This window comes from Pundamilia nyererei, unplaced genomic scaffold (assembly GCF_000239375.1).
Source record: "Pundamilia nyererei isolate P.nyererei 1_Seehausen unplaced genomic scaffold, PunNye1.0 scaffold00107, whole genome shotgun sequence".
In the NCBI taxonomy this organism is placed as follows: Eukaryota; Metazoa; Chordata; class Actinopteri; order Cichliformes; family Cichlidae; genus Pundamilia; species Pundamilia nyererei.
Window position 1 is genome coordinate 1,542,011 of NW_005187508.1, and position 20,559 is coordinate 1,562,569.

A 20,559-nucleotide genomic window follows, 5' to 3' on the forward strand; every position below is an offset into this window, starting at 1 on the left:
TAAAGAAAGCCAGAAAGCCATGAACCAACCCTGATCTGGTATGTTCAGGTGCACATTTCATATCACAACAGTCCAAACTGAAATGCCCCATTTGAGAAATGTGTCAAATTGTGTGAAACTGCTGTTACTGCGGTGTGACAAGTGACAATAACTCCAGAAGCAAAGAGCGATATTGTGTGTGTTTGTGTGTGTGGCTGACACAGCTCAGACAGCAGGTTGAACAGAGACTCTTGACAACTGTGTCATTTTCTCAGTCGATCCATGCCTGTTGCAGAGATACTTTTTTCCAGCTCCGTCTTCCACCATCAGACTGTGAGATGCTTTGGATGAAACACAGTTTGTGACTGGGCATGCCCCTCTCATACCTGTCTGATTTTCTCAAATCTTTTAACACAATTACATTGTAATTTCCACAGCATATTCAGCTCCTGTCTATCCTCACAGTTGAAAAGAAAACACGAGGCTGGATGCCCTTATCCAAAGCCGGTCAATTCCTCTGGAATCAGAATATCAGGATTTGTGCTGAGACTTATGAATCCAGGTCTCATTCCCATTAAATTTATTGCACCTAATTTAGATGAGATTAGATTAATTGCTGTCCTCAAAGCTCCCTCTCCTGTATTCTCCCCATTTCCTCTCCTCTGCCCTATTTTCAGTGTGCTGACATTCATCTGTCCTGATGCCTCTCTCTTCCCCTGGCTGTCTGTGCCTTGTTCCAGATGATCCGGATCCTCCACAAGATTTAGAAACTTATCTTGTCCCATTCCTGCCCAACTATCCCAGCTGTCATAGGGCGAGAGGCAGGGGGAAGTCTGTGATGTAAGGTTATGTAAAATTAATTTGACTCAAAATCTGATGATTTTTGTGCTTTTGGTGGTGAGGGTTCATTCTAGATTCCCATCTTGCTGTAAAGTATGCACTTTTATTCTGCTTATTAAAAACTTATTTGACAACATTTAAAACACTAAAGAAAAGACTGTATTATCTCACTATTTAAAGCCCCGCAGCACTGCGTAGAGATGCCACTTATAATTAGAATGTATGTAACTGCGAGAGAAGCCTGAGCAACAGGTGGTCAGCCTGACATCATCATGGTTACATGTTCGAAAAGGTAACGAAAACAACAAGCGCTCACTCTGCTGCAAACATAACATCATAACAGGATCTGTGCGACAGGAAGTGATCTCTATGGTAACGTTGTTTCACATCCTGCACGTTTCATGTAAAGTATGCTCATTTTCTCTTGATCAATAAAACAGACAGGCGTATCCAGGCATGTCTGCAGCCGCTGTGCAAATGCTGAAGAACACATGTGTGCATTTAAGACAGATGTACACTCAGTGATATTTACATTACCCCACACAGTAAATGATGGCTGTAGGCATAACTGAAGCGTGCTGGTATTTCTCTTGCGGTGCACATGTGACATTTTGTATTTTGACTTCTCTGGCTCATCACGTTTCACATCGAGTACCCTTCATTGTCTCCATCTTCCTAATCTGGCCAACTCTTTTAAGTCTCTGGCATGTTGGGCATGGCATGCTATCAAATGTCTCGGGCCTGATCTAACACCAGCTGCAACTTCACTTTGAACACACAGGCTTTTGGCCATGCATGTCATGTGGAGGAAAGGTAAAAGGACTAGAGGTCAGGGGTGTGTTGGTCCTCAGTGTGTCACTGTTAGTGGATCAAATGCACGTCTGTGTTTGCTCGTGTTGCTGAATGGAATAAAAGCACGGAGCATGTGGGCCGCAAGCGAGCCAAAGCCAGATCCAGTTTCTCTCTGTGGGCTGTCATAATAAATACTGATGCGGTCACACTGAATGCTCAGGCAGCTTTTTGTCATTTGTGCAAACATAAGGAAGAGGTCGTCACACGGCTGGTGATCCCCAGTTCTCGTGTCATTCTCATCTGTACCTTGGTGCTCCAGATTATCTGACATGCTGTGTTTCCATATACTTTGACTAGCTGAGCTTGTGTTGATATGTTTGTGGTTGACATATGCCGTTGCTTGTCGTGAGAGAACTCCCTTTGACGTTTTTGGACTTCTAATTTGGCTCATGTGCATTTATTTACCATAGCTCTGAAGCTGTTCTGTGTTATTGTGAAACACGTTTTGTTTTGTAACTTTGCATACATGTGTAGTTTATTTCTACAGCCTCAAACGCTCTACCCGATTGTTGATTGAAGTAATTAAATCCAAGAACACATGCACACACACTTATACATACCTTAGTTCTGTACTGGCACTGGAAGACATAGCAGGCACAAGTCTGTGTGCCTTTCACCAGGCAGGCAAAGCTACTGGGCTCCTGGCTGTTGTGAATTAGCTTGGTCACATGGTGAGGAAGACATTCAAACAGAACTGTGTGTGTCAGAGGGTCCCATACAAGGCTCTCTCCCAGCGTGGACACACATCGTACCCTTGATGCTGACACACACAGAAAAACTGTCTGACTGCGTGAAGTAGGACCCAGCTGTCTACCTCCAGACCCCCCAGCTTGCACCCCACCACCTTGCTCCCTCTCACCGGGCTGGGACCTGCTGATTTCAGCCACCACCCAGGGTAGCATAGCCATGGTGGTCAAATGGTGGACTTTCCGAAAACCAATCATGGTCAGTTTGTATCGTACTTCGTCCTCCTCTCCTTCCACCTCCATCTTTGCCCCCCATGATGCAATCCTCTCCCTCCCAAGCTTCTGAAGACACTGCGTGGCAGAGGTCAGATGTGAAAGTGAAGGACATGAGCGGTGGTTTGGAGTTAGATTATAACGGGGTTTGTCAGAGCTCCCTGGTCCAAGAGCTTCACTCCTTCTTGGCTTCACTTCAAAGTAGAGACCCTCCATGATGTCTGTGACCTGAGGCAGCTGCTTGCCTCCACTTCACCTACAAAATATCAGTTAGAGATCAGAGCCAGTAAACAGCTGAAAAGACAGCCGCAGGCATTTGCAATCTAGCTTGATCTTATGAGATTTCAAATGAACACAAATGTGCTACACAAACATTTACTTTGCAAATTAGAACTTAATCTTGTAGCTTGATGTTTGCTCGACTTTGCTTTTAGTGTAGAATGAGGCCAGTTTCCCCAGGACACTATGAATCACCTGATTTGTGTGTGAGACTCAGTGGTACATTCTCAAGGACACACAAACAAATGATGGTAATCCTTCAAATATCATATTTGACCAGTTAGTTGTCACAGAGGGGAAAGGGACCCCCTCACTTCATCTAATCATACAGCTCTACATAACCGCTCACCTGTGTTTGCACATTACGTTTTTCATTTAAAATCCGTGAGAAATTACACAACAGCGTCAGAACCTTAATATTAGGACACGAGTACAAGATTAAGTAAAGATACATTGTCCGTTTAACCAAAACGATCACGTTAAAGTCCCGAAACAGCAAAAGGCAAACGTTTTCATACCTGCCTTAATATAAATAAATCGTTAACTTCATCAGCGGTGCTACGTTCAAGATCTGTATGCTGCTCGAGAGCATCACGCGGAAGTGAAAGCTATTTTTTATGCAAGGAGCGGGCGGCAAACAACGGATCGTAACGGGGTTTTGGTCATTTTACGCACGTAGCCGTTTATTTTTACGCACGGGGGTTGTGCGGGGAGCAAATCGCGCACAAATATTGTTTACCCCGAGATTCCCAGCGCGCACAACGTCCGGTTTTAATCAGTTTAACATTTTCATCTTCTCCTCCTTCCTTACCTGTCCCGGTCACGCCGGTCTGTCGTGGCTAGCGGCAGAACCACCACCGAGAGAAATCTTATAGTGTAAGAGTAACTGCCTACAGACAGAGGAACGAGAGAGAGCCCTTTACACAGCTCGAGCCGTCTTCAGCTCGAGTTAAATATAGATAGACCAAATCCTACCGTCCTCCTCGCCTCTGTACTCAGATGGGGCATGACAAGTGCATGCTGAGTGCGCGCGCTGGCGAAGGATGCAGGGGCGACAACTGTGCGCGTCGTGGAACTCACAAAACAGATCGATAGTGTGTCCCCTCGTTTTTTGTGTTTTGTTTTTTTTTTTGTTACTTCACGTTTACCTCCACATGTACAGTCAGAATCTTTATTTAGTAAAGTTGTATTTTTCAGCATGAAGAATACCGGAACACGCACATTATTTATTCTCCATCAAATGAATTTAAACTGAAAATAAGTTAAAACAACAACAAAAAACCTCTGACTTCTAACATTTTATTATACAGTATGAAGAAACGAGGAGTCGGTGTCTCCACTTGATGGCGCTATAAACTTTTAATGTTCTCATTTACACACTCCTCTAATTCTTGACATTAGCAGCAAAGCAAATGATGCTGAAGCACACTGTGGAATGCATGTCATCAAAACAGGAAATACAGAAAGCATAATAGTGTGAAAACAGGAATGGCTGTGGGTGTAAGATGGTTGGACTTGTGCGCTTTAAGATCTCCAGCATTGAGGTAAACTGAATTTTAAAAAACAAAAACATGAAGCTGTGAAACATTTTGACTACTGAAAATATAGGAACACATGACCCTTGAGATCATTTTAAAATGACTAATTATCATCAACAACAACATGATTTCTCCAAATTGTAAAAGAGCCACATGGTTAACTTGTCACTAACACGTTTATGAATTGATGTAAAGCCAGAATTAAAAAGAATCTCGTCTGGAGAATTCAGACAACACGTGGCATGCTGGTCAGAGATATTAAGCCCAGCTTGTTGTTACAGACCCATCTGTGCTACTGTGGCTTTGGCTGCAGCTTATTCTTATCTGGCTCGAAAAAGTTTTCAATGATGGCATCAACCAAGTCATCCAGTTCCTTCTTCAGGTGCGGCACATCACTGTTAGAGACAAAAAAACAAAAACAAAAAACCCGTTGACATTTATGAGGGATTACTAGAGTTGCACTGTTCAGTTATGACATTTCAAACTGTGGAGTTTCTTTATCTTCAGAGAAAATAAAACAACTATTTATTCCTACAAAAAAAAAAAAAAAAAACCCCAAAAAACGTTTTTGCCCATCATTAAATTCCTTCAGGATTTGGGCTGATATCAGACAAAAGAAGATGTATAAAGCCATTTTGCAAGGTGTAGAAAAATTTAACAGTTCTATAGTTTGCTTATATTAGCTTTGCCTCTAAAGTAACCTACCTGTTACCAGGAGGAGCACAGAGTTCAGTGTAGTATTTGATTTTTGGTTCTGTGCCGCTGGTCCTCATGGTGGCCACACCCCCATTAGAGAAGGTAAAGGTGATCATCTGACTGGAGCTAGACGTGGGAAGAACCTGAGAGAGGAGAGGAAGGAGTGTTAGATGGACAGAGGGAGAGACACACTAAAATAAATAAAACTGGAAAAACGAGCAAAATTAAAAACACAAAACTTCTGCAGTTTAAAACTAACAACTGTTTTAAAAGGAAACTCTTACACAATTATAATGTGTAATTAAGAGGTTTGTTATGCTCTCAGTGTATGAACTGCAGGTGTGAAGTTTGTGCCCTTACAGCTTTTTTATCGGGTTGGTTGCTATCGTAGCCGGTGGTCAGGTCTCGCACAGCGTCGATGGCAAAACGACCACATTCGGTGGGATACGAGTCTTTTGTGCCACCATAGTTGCGCAGACGCTCAAACAGACTGCGGATCACTTCCTGGTCATGGCAGATAAAGTAAGAGTTCTTGCTGATGTGGTAGCCATACCTGATGATAAGAAATAATCAAAGACAGAGCTAGAGCCTGCAGTTTTAGGTTATTCAAAGTTTAAGGTGAAATGTACGCAAGTGTGTGCATCTTACTCTTCATAGATTGTAGTGAGCTGCTGAGAAAGACTGATTTTTTTAGTCGCCAGGAAGGAAATCATCTCTCCTGCTATGGCTGCAGCGCTCACTCCATCCTTGTCCAATACAGAGGGACTACACATATACCCTGCAACACACACACAGAGTTCACTTAGACTATATAAACCTCCAGCTGCTGTAGTCAGCTGCCACTTCTTTTAGTAGCAGTGTATCCAAAGGAATGAGATTCCAATTATAGTATCATAATCTTATTATATAGGAATGCTGGAAACTATGCTGTTATGTTGTATGTGTGTGTTGGACTTACTAACAATCGTATTGACCCCAAACAACTTTTATTTTTAACTCAGCCTTTGTGTTTGACTGTCAGCACGGCTCAAACCTTTTAATAATCAAGACTGAGATCACATCACATGAATCTGATGTTTTTACATGTTTAATTTTGATGACTCATATTTTCATTAACCAAATTACCAAGATTGCGCTACGTTGTGTGATTAGATTCACTTGTAAAGCGCAACTGTTTTTTTGGGGGTTTTTTCACAGAAATATTTCAGTATCAGTGCACAGTATACATGCAAGTATACTTCAGGACGGCACAAAGAAAGTGAAGCACTTCTATTCACAGTAATGATGCAACCTTTGGTCACAGTTTTCAGTGGTGTTTAGTTCAGGGGACTGTGAGAGCTCTGCATCATCTTGTACCTCTTGAATTAGTCCACTGTGAAGTCTGAGGTGAGTTTGTGATACTTTCCTTGTCAGAGATGAAATGGTGTGACCTTTGCTTCCAGAATTATTCGCTGATATTAAACTGGATCTATTGTTCCCTCTCCCACTCAAATACTTTCAGCTTTGCAAGTGGAAACAACTACAGCCAAAAAGCTCATCCACTTCCATAAAGGTCATATTTGTTTAGTCCTCAGTGCACTGCTGGTGACTCATTCTGAAGGTCTTTTGCAGTTAAACAGGGGTTGTCCTTGGTCTTCTTAGCAAACCTACAAGCAATTCTCCCTTTTTTGGTCTTACAGATCTCAACTTAACCTCCTCTGTTCCTGTTAACTGCCACTTCTTGATTAAACTATGAGATGAGGAACCAGCTTTCTTTACTTTCATAGACACAGGTAGCTGTTTAGAGAAGCCGTGGCTGCTGACAGCTGCCACAGCAGAAGACGTTTGTGGATAAAGGTCTCTGAAGCTGAAAGACCCAAAAGAAGTTAAAAATTAACTTCATGTCTTTCAGCGATCAGCTCACACACCTCTCACTTAACCGTTCATAGTAACTTTACTTTTCCATGTCACTGTGCACTTTATATATCTAGTTTAGTTCACCAACAGGTGACTACACATTTCAGTTTCATTACTGCCATCACTTTAAGGCTATTTTTTAATCCTCAAGCAAGTTTTTGAAAGGTTTAGATTTAGGTTGAGTTTAAACTTTAGTTTAGATCTTGTGAGCTCCCAAAAACTCAAACAGAAAAATGTTGTTGTCATCAACTGATCCCACACAAATTTATGTTACTTGAATACTTTTAGGCAGTTAAAATTAACTCAGCTTGTGACACTGTGGAGATCATTGTGTGCATTAGCCACAAAGCATGAATCAGGACTGGTCTCAGTTTGAAAACAGTCATTCGTGTGTGTGCTGCGTGTGATAATACCTATGGCCTCTTCAAAGGCAAACAGCACGGTCTTGTCCTGGTCCAAAAGGTCTCTGGCTCTGTTACCCATCCACTTGAACCCTGTTAGTGTTTCCTGTCCAAACATTATGTAAGAAATTTGGTTAACAGTAACCACGGAGAATGGTTTGAAACATTCAATCTGAAACACGTGCGGTGGTGAAACCTAAAACAGTATTGTTAAATAGTCTCATAGCCCTTTTTTTAAAAAAATTTATCTCAGTTTCTTCTAAATACGATTACTAGCAGGAATTCCATACAAGCACTCCTCTCCAGTTAGGCCCATCTTACAGAATCTTTTGATGCATGGGGAAATTTAACTGATCTTATTTTAAAAACAACTTTGTTACCTCAAAGTGGAATCCCTCCTTCAGGGCAATGGCGCGCAGTATTTTGGATGAGACTGTGCTCGACAGCATGTAGAGGTTTTTCACAGCAGCAGCGTCGGAGTTTTGCTCCCTCCAGCAGCGAAATAGCCACCAGCCAAGCAATGCTCCCAGCTCATTACCACTGAACACACGCCACCGTCCACTAACACAGACACAGACAGAGGTTATGGAAGTGAAGGCAAGCTAACATACCTTATGCAGAGGGTCATCGATCTGTGATCATCAAAGCATTCTGTAATATGCAATGTTTAAACTGTTACATTGCAGCAGGTCAGTCACATAAGTTGGTATAAAAAGAAGATCTTAGAGAGGGCAGAGTTTCGTACAAGTAAAGATGGACAGAGATTCACCAAATTGCAAAAAGCTGCATTTACAAACTGCGAAAATCTTCCTCAATGAAACAATTGTGAAGACTTTTAACATCTTCTCATCTGCAACACATAATGTCATCAAAAGATTATGAGAATCTGGAAAAATCTCTATGTGCGCGTGAAAAAAGCCAAAAGTCAGTATTGGATGCCTGTGATCTTCAGTGGGTCTCAGGCAGAACTGCATTAAAAACATGCATGAATCTGTCATGGAAATTACTGCGTGGGCTCAGAAACCCCCTTCTGTTCACCTCGCCGTCTACACAAATTCAGGTTAAAGCTTAATCAGGAGAAGCTACATATGAAGATGATCCAGAAAGGCTGATCCACAGTCAGATTAATAGAAGTTTTAAATTATTTCTGAAAAAAAATGGACATTTTGTTCTCTAGCCTAAAGAGGAAAGGGACCATCCGGCATGTTATCAGCAATCAGTTCAAAAGTCTGCATCTGTGAATTGGTGCCTTGCATATCTGGAAAGGCATGATCAATGCTAAAAGGTATATACAGGTTTTAGAGTAGCACATGCTCTTATCTAGACATCTTTTCCAGGGAAGGCCTTGCATATTTCAGCAAGATGATGCCAAACTACACACTGCATTTATTACAAGAGTCTGGGTGCAGAGTGGTCTGATCATTCACCAACTGAAAAGATGAAATCATCATCATGTAAAACAATGACAAAGAAGACCCAGAACTGAGCAGCTGGAGGTCCTGAGTAGCTCTAAAATGTGTGGGTCACCATAATTTTTATTCATTCAACCCTAATAAACCTGCCCAATGAGTTTGTGTCAAACTCTGCTGCAAACACTATTAAAGCTGTATATGCACACACAAACACACCTCTCCTGCTTCTCAGCAATGGCCAGTCGATCTGCATCAGGGTCATTCGCCAGCACCACAGAGGCCCCCTCCTTCTCTGCCAGTGCAAATGACAATGTCTGCAAGAACAACCAATCACTTGTTACACAATCAACCAAAACCAGTCATCTACTACAGTCAGCTGTATATGTTTTAGGCCAGTGAAACATTTGTTGTACTTTCATTTTGGTTTCTGTACACTGGAAATCTCAATACAAGAAGAATAAGTGCATGATTACAAAATTATTTCCTTAGTTAAGAAAAACAACTTCACAAAATGTCAAGAATACTCTCAAAGAGGAAGGTGTGTCATCGTCAAACAAAGTGAAACAGGCGCAGGATGAACTCTTAAGTGTACAGGGCTATACTGTCATTCCTAAACAGTAATGCGATACTTTTGTAAAAACCCTTGAACTGAGACTCCCCGTCTGTACTTCCATCACATCTTGATGATCTGATTTAAAATCCACCATGATCGTGAACATTAAAACTGTGTCACTGTCCAAAAACCTACGGACACAACTGTACATATGATTGGGTGTGGCAAATGTTGACTACGCACCAGGACTCCCTCTCCCTCTTCAGGATTAGGATATTTAACGGTGGGAAATTCGGGGTCTGGATCCTTCTGTTCCTCCACTGCGTACGGAGGACGAAGATCGAAAGCCTTGAATGCTGACTGGACGAACGTGTGACCAACACCATGCACAGATGTATGCACAATTTTCACCTCTGACTTCTTGTTTATTTCCCTGCAAAAAAAGTCTAAACATGATTTATGAACATCCACAGGTTTCTACCTCGAAGCATTATGTACTTGTACGGCCTACATGGCAGCTTATGCATTTAAAACATTACAGAGTAGAATCGCTAGCATGTTTTAAATGGTACATGCTGCTCAGCAAGTTGTGTATCTATGCAGCACCTGTGATGGCAGTGTTTCTGGATGGCTTTGAAGTATTCTGTGTTAATATCCTGATAGGGGTCTTTGAGCAAAGTGCTCTTCAGAGCCTCCTCCGTGTTCCACGACTCAGGCCAAGGCTCCAGGTTTTCCACAATGGCTTTAGATATACCTTTGTCATGAGGAGTCACAATCTGGGCACCGTTCTCCCAGTACACCTAGGACAAAACCAGAAAAAACTAAAATGTTTCAGAAATTTATGGGAAAGAAATTGGAACTTTGTAATTTTTAAATTAGCAGAGATTATAAATAAAACTATCAGTAAGCTATTGATGCATTTAAGGAAGAAAGACAAGGCAATGATGAGGTCTTACCTTGTAGCCATTGTCTTGTTTGGGGTTGTGAGAGGCCGTCACCATGATACCAGCACACAGACCCAGGTGGGAAACTGTGAAAGGCTACGATGAGAATGAGAGAAAGACAATAGTACCTCATATATGATAAATATTTTAAGAACACCATGCAGAAGCAAAAAAAAGAAAAAAAGAAAAAAGTAAGAAATACAAAGAAAGCCTATTTGAAAATGTTACTAATAAAACAATGTTATAGTTGGTTACTATGAGGGATTGGATTCATTTCTACTGCGAGCCAAAAGGTTCAAATGTTTTCTGCTTTAACGCCATCATGGAGGCAATTACTCGTGATCAAGTAAGGAAAATGTCAATCTAATTTTTTTTTTATTACTTTGGGAGAACATCAGGTGAATTTGAGCAGCTCAATGACATTTTCCCTCGTTTTCCTTTTTGTCTGAAGACTCACAACAAAACTGTGCTACACAAAGATTTTCTTTCCCACAAAACTGCAGTGAAAGATAAAATCAGGATGAAAAAGTGAGAATGAGGAACACGCTTTTGTGAAATTCTGGGGCTATGCTTATAAAAGTGTTATAATGGAAAAACATCAGCAGCATAAACCTGATGTGACATTCACAGATTGATAAATATCACTGTCATCAGCAAATGACATTTTTAAGCTGAGGGGATGACATCAGTAGAAAAAGGCAGATATTGGCTAATACTAATATTTGGTTGACTTATCGATGAATGCCTACTGAGAACGGGCCTAAACCACTGCTGTGTGTTTGCATGCTGGCCTTTGGGCAAATCCTGCAGAGATATAGTCTACATTTTCACTAAAGCTGAATGATTGTGGATTTTTCCTCTGGTCTAAGTAGGCTCATACCCAGGGCTAATCTTTGAATCTGACATCTTTTGATGCACAGTGTCTAAAATTTCATGGAGTCCTGTTTCATCCAGCTTAGACAGACACCTAAAATCCATTCACTCCTATCTCAGCATGACTTAACAAGGTCCTGCTTTTATTTCTTCCAGAGTTGACTACTTACACCAGCGTAAGCCAGCGTAACATAAACAGGCTACTATTAAATGAAAATGCAGCTGCTAGGCTTCTAACACGTAGCTGAAGCAGAGGGAGCATTACAGCAGCCTTTGCAGCTCTTCACTGACGACTTCATAGCTTTAGAAGTGATTGAAACCTTTTATGCTTGTTTCCTAAGCCATACAGAATTCCCTGACTGAACATCTGAGCTAGGCAGTCTTTAAAATCTTCTCTTAAAAGTTATTTTTATCTGCTGGCTTTTTAAAATCACTTGTTGAAACATGTTGTTCTATGAATTTTATTTTTTTCACGTGTTGGACTAGCACTTTACGGCTTGGCTTTGGAAAATGCAATATAAAAACAAGATAAATATTGCGTGCTGCTCTCACTATTACACAAGGAAAATAAGTAATGCAACAGGAAAATTGAGCAAAAACTGAATAAAATAAGTGGATAAACAGATATATTGAATAACCACCTGGAAATACAAACAAGACTTAAGTGGTATTGATGTCTAAAGCCTAAATTGCTAATCACAGATCCTCTTTCTTCAAAGTGAACATAATCTGATGACTGCTACATGTGTTATGCAACATGTTGCACTGTACACTGAAGGAAAGTGAGCGGATTTTTTTTAATTTTTTTTGACTGTGTTGAACAAGTGTTGCAACATCCAAAAAAAACACCCAAGTGATGAAAACACAGGAAACCAAGTGATTACCACAAAGGGCGTGGGGGTGATGTCAGAGAAGAGGTAGACAGGGACTCCTCGGCTGATGAATACAGCCGCAGCCAAGCTGGCGAAACGCTTGCTGCTGCCCCCGCTGGGAGGGTGGGCACGAGCGTCGTACCCGATCACCACCCCTCGCTCTTTGAGGTTCCCAATACTCTGCTCCAGGTAGCAACAGAAACCCTGTCAGGGAGGAAACGATCGGAAGATACAAGAGAAAGGTCTTGAGAATGGTTGATTATAACTTTAAATAAATATATATACACACAGCACCTCTCACAAAAAAGGCACAAACTATTGATGGGTTTTAACCCGGATTATAACAATTTCAATCATGCAATGAATCAGATAAAAATCACAAAATAATAATTACAGAACATGAAGTTGGATATATATTCAGAACAATATGAAAATAAAAGCAATCATCATAAAACTGAGCTAGCTTTTATACAAATCAGTGATTTGAAGGACTGCTTGTATATATAGTTTCACGATCCTGCAGTGTCAGATCTTCAGTGCAAAAACAGCAATCTCCATTATTCTAGAGCCAGAAAAGAACTAAGGGGAAGGTCTGACTCACACACAGGCAGCAACTCAGGAATAAACTATGAAGTGCTATAAAGCAATCTATACGATCTTAAATTCAGCTATAAAATTAAGTGTGAAACAGATTTTGGGGGGTTTTGGGTGACAATAAAATACTTCGCATTCCTCAACTTCTTCACAAAACAAAGACTAAAAATCAAAAACAGAAACATTCAACTTTGCATGCGACTTGAAACGTATTGAGCTGCAGTATTGACCCACCTGTGTGGTCTGAATAATAGTGAGGTCGTTCATACAGGATATGCCAGGCCCCATGGCTGCTCTCAGACCTGCTGTGCCAAACTCCATCCTGGAGGAGAAACACTTCTTCAAAGCTTCCATGTTTCCCTCTTTCACCATATCCTGCACCATGGATTTCGTTTTGGGGTTCTGGAGAAGGGAAATGTTTTATTATCCACAAATTAATAAATAAATAAACGAACACAATTAAAGATTTAAAATCTTGTCTACAGTGTTGTCACTTGATGATAAAGTTAGCATTAAAAAACCCAACACAAAAGCTTCTATAGACAACAGGAAAGTTTAGAGGGTAAGAATCAGTCTACTTAGGAATTACTACGAGAACGTCCAGACAGGACGGCACTTCTGACCACGTGGACCCCTGAGGAAGCCGCTGTAACACAATCATCTCAAGACTAATGAATCTGGGGTCTTTTTCCAGTGTGATCTAATTTGTGACATCCCATATGTCTTTAAGGCCAAGAATGACTGTGTTTGTGTAGGTCTGATAGTCGGGTAGTAGCCGGGTTAGTTTGGTTATACATTTGTGTTGTAAGCATGTTAAGACCATGTGACTGGTTCTGTTTCAGTAATGACCAACATACCAGAATGTATGACCAGCAGCTGACTGGGTTATTATAAAATCTGAGTCATATTCTGTTTTACTGATTTATAATTTCAAATTATTTTCCACTAAATAATTCTGTTATTTTGTAGTATTTATAAAAATAATGACGTAAATATTAAAAATAAATATAATATTAGGAACAACTGATGCTTGCAGACAGGAGGAAGAGTCTCCTGCAAAATTTGGACAAACGTTTGGGGACCAAACAGAGGGTTATGGATTTATAATCATTAAAATGAAAAAGACTCAGCAACAACAGACGCTTGAGTACAAGCACAAGTTGACTTCTGGTTTTAAAGAAAGCAAACCTGCAGTGATGAATGTTTGTGGATACGTAACCCAAGTGGAAACTTCTCTGTCTAAGATAAGAGAAGTCTAAGAGCAGAGCCCTGGGGAACACCACTGGTCACTCACAAGCAGATGACTGGCTTCATAAAGTAGGCACAGTTCAGTTTACCATGAAATCCACAACTGGTTTAATTTTACACGTAAGACAGGAGGAGAAGTAGAGAAAAACTACCTGTAATTGTTAAAACCTTGCAGATCAGTATTAATTCTGTAGGGTGAAATGTCAAAAGGGCTCTATGATGACTTTAATTTAGCTCTCGTGTTCTTGGAAGTAAAATAGCTTCAAACTAATTTAGTAGGGGAGGGCAGGTCAGTGTTCGTGGAGTGGTCACGAGTTACGCAACCCGGAGAACGACTTCTTCTATTTTTGTGTGAACAAGGGCTTCTTTGACTTGATTTGTTGGTTGGATGTAAAATAGCTGACAAAGATTATTTAAGAAAAAAAAAAAAAAAAGGAGTTTGAATTATGACAGTTTCTAGCTAAAATGCTTAAGGGTCTTTCTCATCTCAAAGCATCAAATTTCTACAATATTTTCTGTTCGTCCACATCTGACGTCCCTGAAAAGTTTATGGTTTAAAATTTGGGTGTATGTAATGATTGATGTGAAATTATTAGAATTTAATGTACATTAAACTCCAGAATTTTGCGTTATTTGGATTAGAGGACCTACTTATATTTTTGCTTTTGTAGAAAAATTTGTCATATTTGCTCCATCCAGATTAAAGTTGAATGAAAACAGCATTTTTTCATGTTGACAAAGTTTTATTTGGCATTTTTTGTAAAATACATCTATGTCCCATTCAGAAAGTTGTCTTTTTTGCAGTGTGTTTTCTTTTCCAATTATTACTATGTGTTCAAATGTTGGGCTTTATAATTCGGGTTACTTTCTTTGTTTATTCTTTAACCAGTCATAATCAGACATTTTTTGATCCATCTCATCCTGGTTCATTTTAAGGTGAGAATTTGAAAAATTTCAGGCTTTTATCTTTAATAGTTTCTGATTCATGCTCAAACATGGCCTCAGATTTCGCAATGTGAAAAAAAAGATATGGTGGAAATGAATCAAGAGATAATTTTCAGAAATATACATCTTGAAAAGTAAACGACATATGAAGCTGAAATTTCACACTGATCATTATATATGTCCAAATATTAGACCATAAAATCTTCTAGCAAATTGGTGATGGTCAAGCAGAAAGTCCGTGGTGATTTGAGACAAAACAATGCTAAAGAAACTGGACATCCTCCTTTACAGTGTTTTATAAGCCGAGATCTAAGGCACATGAGATTCTGCTTTAGAATGACAGATCAGATCTACTTTCTGTTATGCTTATCCAGACTATTAACAGGCTATCATCTAATTCTCACAGAGAAAGAAGAATCCAGTTCTTCTTTGCGCTTCTTGGTTTAGGCATAATAATCATGTATTTAGTAATTCAATGGCAGATACTTGATTTGAGGTAATTCGTGGGAAATGGGCACTTCTTTAACAGAAAATACAGATAAATTAAAACCCAAGTCAATATAAACTTATATCAACTTATTATAGTAAACAAGTAGCAGATTTTTACAACTTTAAATTAAAATCTAAATTGAGCACTATCACAAAAAGTTCATTGATGCATGCTTAAATGAAAGGACCAGTCAAGGACACCACTAAACTCACAAAGTTACTAACTGGAATCTTCATGTATCGCCCGAGAATAAATAAAATCGCTCGTACAAAGATAACCCTGAATGTGTTTGATGACTACAGCAAAGCTGAAGCACTCTGAGCTAGCAAGCTAGCTGTCAGCTCACCTTGTCGTACTGCAGCCACTGCCGTATAGACTGGTCCAGCTGGGCGTCACCGGTTGAGGACGTACCGTTCTCCATTTCTCTTCTTGGCCAGAGTCAACAGTCTGTCCAGCTCAGTGTCTATGCTCATGGGAGATCAACGCGCTCCTTCAGTAACTTTTTCTGGCTAAAAACTGAAGATGTTAGCACCACTGCCTGCTGCTGCTGCGGGCGGAGCGACGTTCTGCGTCACGAGTTTCCTGCGTGTTGCATTCAGAAGCTGTCGTAACTGTGGTTAATAACAAGCGCGAGGCCTTCATGGACTATTTTAACCAATGACTCTAGAAAACAGTTATACAGTCATCGATTTTAACCAGAGAAAATTAATTGAAAGATTGTTTCAAAAGTGTTACAGAAAGCGTAATCTTTGTTTTCCTAGAGGAAAAAAACAAAACACAATTACACAACTACAGCAGTCACTGGAATCACGGTACCAGTATTTAAACTAATGTGCAAAAGTCTTAACCCACTCTCATTTATTTACATTTTTACAATTTAAATGGGAAGTAGATAATCCTTTACTACATTCAGTGATTGTCATGCAGAAAAATGAAGCTGCTGCCAATCAGATGCTTTCCAGATGATCTTGCATGGTGGATGAAAAACTGAAGGGACCGCTCTGTGTTCATAATTCCATTCATTTTGACAAGTTCCCCAACACCACTGGCTGAAATGTAGCCCCAAATCAAGACAGAGCCTCCAAGGTGTTTTACAGATGTCTGTAGACATTCACTGTTTCAACTCTCTCCCAATTGCCTACATACATACTGAAATGATTTGAACTAAAACAATACATTTCTGTCTTACTACCCCATGTGACCTGCTGCCACTGATTTTCAGTGAAACGTTTGTATAATCTGGAATACCTTATCCTTTCTCCACATTTCCGTAAGAATGGCTTCTTACTACCCACCCTTCCACGTAGAACATTTGTGATGAGGCTTCAGTGAACAGTAGATAAAAAGGGCCAGATGTATCCATCAGAGTCTGTGTCAGACCTTTGTTGGACCTCCCCCTATTTGACACCAAGAGTGGGACAGAAGCCCTGTGGCATATGAGACTATTTGATCAGAAATAATAAATTTTAAAAAAAAAAATTCCATTTGCAGCCCTGTGTCCTTTTAAAGCTTCATCAGCATTTCTGTTCTGTCAGTAAAGACCAGCAGAGGATATAAAGTATATCCTCTTTAAAGTAAATAAATTGAAAGATTGAAATATGAAGATGATTATCAGTGAATGTTTTTATACTGCGATTCATTCATCTGAGGAATGGAAGCATGTTTTTAAGAGCCAATTAAAGATCAAAGCTGTGTAAGAGTTTAACTTGTTTCGAACAATAAGTCTGGATCACTCTGACCCAGTGTGAGTGTAGTTTTAATCTTTCAGTTCTCATGTCTGATAACACAGGCAAGTACATTCAAATCCCTCCATCAGCTGTCTCTGTAGTTTGTCTGGGTTCACTGACTGAAGCCAAATTAAGGAGAAGTGACAGCATCCACCGGTCTTTACCGCCCTTCACAGAGCACTAGGCTCCATAATGCATACTGGAAGCATCTATCACCAAGTTCATTGCTCTTCTCACGTACAAAAATGGCACTTTCATATAGCTATCTTCTGCAGCAGTTGACAGTCTTCAGTGTACTTTTACCTCGTGCCTTTAATAAATCACAAAAATAAAGATAAAATTGACAAGCTGATCGTCTGAAAACATGAAATCATGAAAGCACAAGGCTACACAGCAGATAAATAGTAAAGAAAAACTGTTGCTCAGTCTGTCTGACTGGACCTCAATCAAAATGTCAACAGTAGGCCACTTAGGGTTTTTAACAAATAGTTTGTGACTCATTGTTATAGATCACAAATTATTTTTCCCCAGCATAGGGAAAATTAAAATTCATCCATCAACCTCCACTATGACATTTATCAACCCGAGCCAAGTGCTATGAATTGTATTGAATAACAATGACACTGAAGATAAGAAAAAAGAACTGCGAGCGCAGAAGCAATCCAAGCTTTCTTCCTCAATCACAGAAGAGATTCAAGTTTTATTTTTCCTCAGACACTTTGGATAACCAGTGGTCATATTACAAAGGGATCACTTCACACGATTTCCTATTTCAGGGTTTCATTTAGCTACGACAATAACAAATAAGAACGCATACAACTGATTTTAAATGATCAACACTGTTGGGGCCACATGTTAGTGATGCATGTTATCTGGGACCAGTGGTTTGACTCCACTTGTCCGCTTACAAGAAAACATTCCTGAAAGTGATCACCTTCAATAAATACAAGAAATACTTGTGTTCTGACTGAAGCGATCTTTTTCAGGTTTGACAGAGTTCTCCAACATCAAATGACAGAGGATCACGGTTAAATAGGCGTCTGCTGATTTTTCATCACTGCTCTATTAGTCTGTACGTAACAGATGCATTAGTGCTCATAAATACAGAAAAATTACAAGCGCATGGGTTGCTTACAGAAAAGAGCAGCAGTTTACCCTTCAGTTAAAATTGAAAATGAAATTAGTCACAAACACGTGTTTAAATATACACTGGCTTCTGGTTCCAAGAGCAGCAGCAACATTAAAAAACTACTTTCAAAGCAGAAGCACAGGGAAATCAGCTTATTGAACTTGCAAATATTTTTAATTTTCTTTTTTTAAAATGAGACTTTTGCAACACGATGGAACCAATGGGAAGAAATAAATTTTAAGTCACCATTACTCCTGAAACTGTTTTAGTAAACCTTTTTGGTTTTACGCAAATATTATCCAGATTCCTTTCAGGCCATGATCCTTTTTCATTAAAAATCCACAGAACTGTGACTTACTGGACTAACTAAATTGTGAACTGCTGTTTATACATAGTCAATTTCCAAACATAAGGGCCACTTCCTGTTTAAATCTGGGGACAGCTGTATTCTCACACTGACCACATGGGGAAAGTAAATAAACAGCTTCAGAGTTCTGACTCGTTTTAAGCTGTTATTAACAAGATTAAAGATGCTGCTCTGTTCAAGCATCACAATGTGACTTCGAGCCACTGTGAACAAAATCAGGACCCTGGAGGTGAAGCAACTAAATGAAGCATCTTTTAATATTTCCAAAAATCATACACATCACCTAACTCTTGACTGTTGTTAAAATATTTTGTGAAAAGGTCCCATGAAGGCCCTTAAAGCCACAATAATTTCAGGTATTTATGTCGAGACCTGAGTTAACGAAACGTGCGACACGCCCCTAAAAGTCACGGTCTTAACTTTTGCTTTTAGAGATCAGAGCCCTGACAGACTCTGACATTGAAACCTCACACAAACAGATGCTATCTTCTGCCCTTTCTTTGTTTAATGAAGAACAGATTATCGTCTGCAGGGTACATCTGCGCACCAGTTTTTTTGTCAGCAGTCGCGGGGGCTTGATTTTTCCTCTTTTTTCTCTTCTCTTGCTTTGCTTTAGGCCCATGCACCTTTCCTCCAACAGAGCCAAAGAGAGGATTAGATCTTTTCTCTGTGTGTCCCCCTGGCTGTGCTGAAGGGACATGGTTCACTTTCTTCTTCTTTCTCCTCTTCTTCTTGTTCTCTCCCATCCCTCCCCCTCTGGGAAAGTCTTCTGCTTCATCGAAAATTGGTTTAGCGGCTGGCAGCGGGTTTCTCGAGGTGGGCACAGGTCTCTTAGGTTTCCATGGTTTAACATTGCCTATGCTTTCCTGTTGTTTGTACTTATTAAACTTTTTTGTTTTGGGTGTTGCAGCACTTAAGTCATTATCATTAAAAAATAAATGGCTGGGCCTGGGATTGTGGTTGTTAGGAGTATGCCGAGGGGTATGGTAGGACTGGTGGTTGGTTTTATGAAAGCTGATCTTCTGTTTCTTCTTTGGGGGTCCTGGTGTGAGAAGGGCCTCAGAAAAAGATTGAAAACCGCCATTTTTCTTCAGTTCTGGGGAAAGAAAAACAAAAATAATTAATTGGATCTGATTTGATTCGATGATTTTCATCTTTTTCTCTTATGATTGAAAAAACAAAGTCAGATGGATAAAAACTCTTATGTGCCAAGACATAAAATATTAATTTGGTCCTTAACAGCATTTAACTACAACCTCACATGACTAATATCTGTCTAACAAAGCGAAGCCAAAATGCTGAAGCAGAGTCTGAAGAGCTAAGTACTCCCAAGGACCGAATAGGTTATGAAACAACTTTTAGGAGCAAAAAGTTGACAAAAGTAATTTTTTTGCACGACTTTGTCAGTATCTGACATGATTGTGGAGGAATTTCCCCCCCTCTTCTTTACAATGTTGCTTCAGTCTGCAGGCACTTGTTTGTGCACAGTTCTCTTCGCCAAATCATTGCTGAGCACGGGCACAGGCTGAGGTTTGGACTTTGACTCAGTCACTGCATCACCTTGATTCTCTTCATTTTCCTGCTGTGCTTTAATCACTGTTCTGTTTTCAGCCAAGCCTCTACAATACTTTGGTATACAGAGGAGTTCACAGTAGACTGCAGTGGATGCAAAACAAGCACAATTTTTCACGCCTCCACCAACGTGCTTAACAGACGGTGTGAGGTGCTTCTGCTGATATGTTGTGTTTAGTTTTTTTCCAAACACGGTTTTCTCATATGCAACTGTGCAACACTACGGTTCACACGCTGAACAGCTTTTAATTATTGCTTTGAACAGTTCTTTTTTCAGAGCGGAATGATTGCACAGCATAGGTCACTAATGCTGTGGGGCGATCGTGGCTCAAAAGTTGGCAGTTGACTTGTAATCGGAAGGTTGCCGGTTCGAGCCCTGGGTCCGACAGTCTC

At 40.0% G+C, this 20,559-nt stretch overlaps 3 protein-coding genes across 6 annotated transcripts in view; all 3 read right to left on the reverse strand.

Annotated features, from left to right (window-relative positions):
• Positions 1-3,941, reverse strand: part of tbc1d1 (TBC1 (tre-2/USP6, BUB2, cdc16) domain family, member 1) — a 46,001-nt gene extending 42,060 nt beyond the window's left edge. Inside the window, exons 1-2 of one of the 4 annotated variants that reach the window (XM_005741157.2) lie at positions 3,721-3,941; positions 2,232-2,886 (exon numbers count right to left, since the gene is read on the reverse strand). In XM_005741157.2, coding sequence (XP_005741214.1) covers positions 2,232-2,846 — 615 coding nt within the window. In that variant the 5' untranslated portion in view covers positions 2,847-2,886; positions 3,721-3,941. Of the gene's footprint in view, positions 1-2,231; positions 2,887-3,427; positions 3,493-3,720 lie in introns of those variants that run through there. The other 3 variants (XM_005741160.2, XM_005741159.2, XM_005741158.1) reach the window with 3 other exon arrangements.
• A 251-nt stretch (positions 3,942-4,192) lies between these two features.
• pgm2 (phosphoglucomutase 2) lies at positions 4,193-15,968 on the reverse strand. The gene is made up of 13 exons (XM_005741162.1): positions 15,718-15,968; positions 12,923-13,090; positions 12,107-12,298; positions 10,362-10,445; positions 10,012-10,205; positions 9,649-9,838; positions 9,069-9,166; positions 7,821-8,001; positions 7,453-7,546; positions 5,792-5,921; positions 5,504-5,696; positions 5,153-5,286; positions 4,193-4,842 (listed from the first exon to the last, which is right to left on the reverse strand). Exons 1-13 carry the CDS (start codon positions 15,790-15,792, stop codon positions 4,740-4,742), a joined length of 1,836 nt encoding a protein of 611 aa, XP_005741219.1. The 5' UTR covers positions 15,793-15,968; the 3' UTR covers positions 4,193-4,739.
• A 1,793-nt stretch (positions 15,969-17,761) lies between these two features.
• Positions 17,762-20,559, reverse strand: part of zcchc7 (zinc finger, CCHC domain containing 7) — a 52,322-nt gene continuing 49,524 nt past the window's right edge. Inside the window, exon 10 of the mRNA XM_005741163.2 lies at positions 17,762-19,690. Coding sequence (XP_005741220.1) covers positions 19,077-19,690 — 614 coding nt within the window. The 3' untranslated portion in view covers positions 17,762-19,076. The remainder of the gene's footprint in view (positions 19,691-20,559) is intronic.

Coding starts and splice junctions, on each gene's coding strand:
- pgm2 (XM_005741162.1), bottom strand. CDS start 15,792: ATGGAGAACGGTACGTCCTCAACCGGTGACGCCCAGCTGGACCAGTCT. Junction 13,091..15,717: donor AGTGGCTGCAGTACGACAAG/GTGAGCTGACAG, acceptor TCCCTTCTCCAG/AACCCCAAAACGAAATCCAT. Junction 5,697..5,791: donor CTCACTACAATCTATGAAGA/GTAAGATGCACA, acceptor TCTTATCATCAG/GTATGGCTACCACATCAGCA.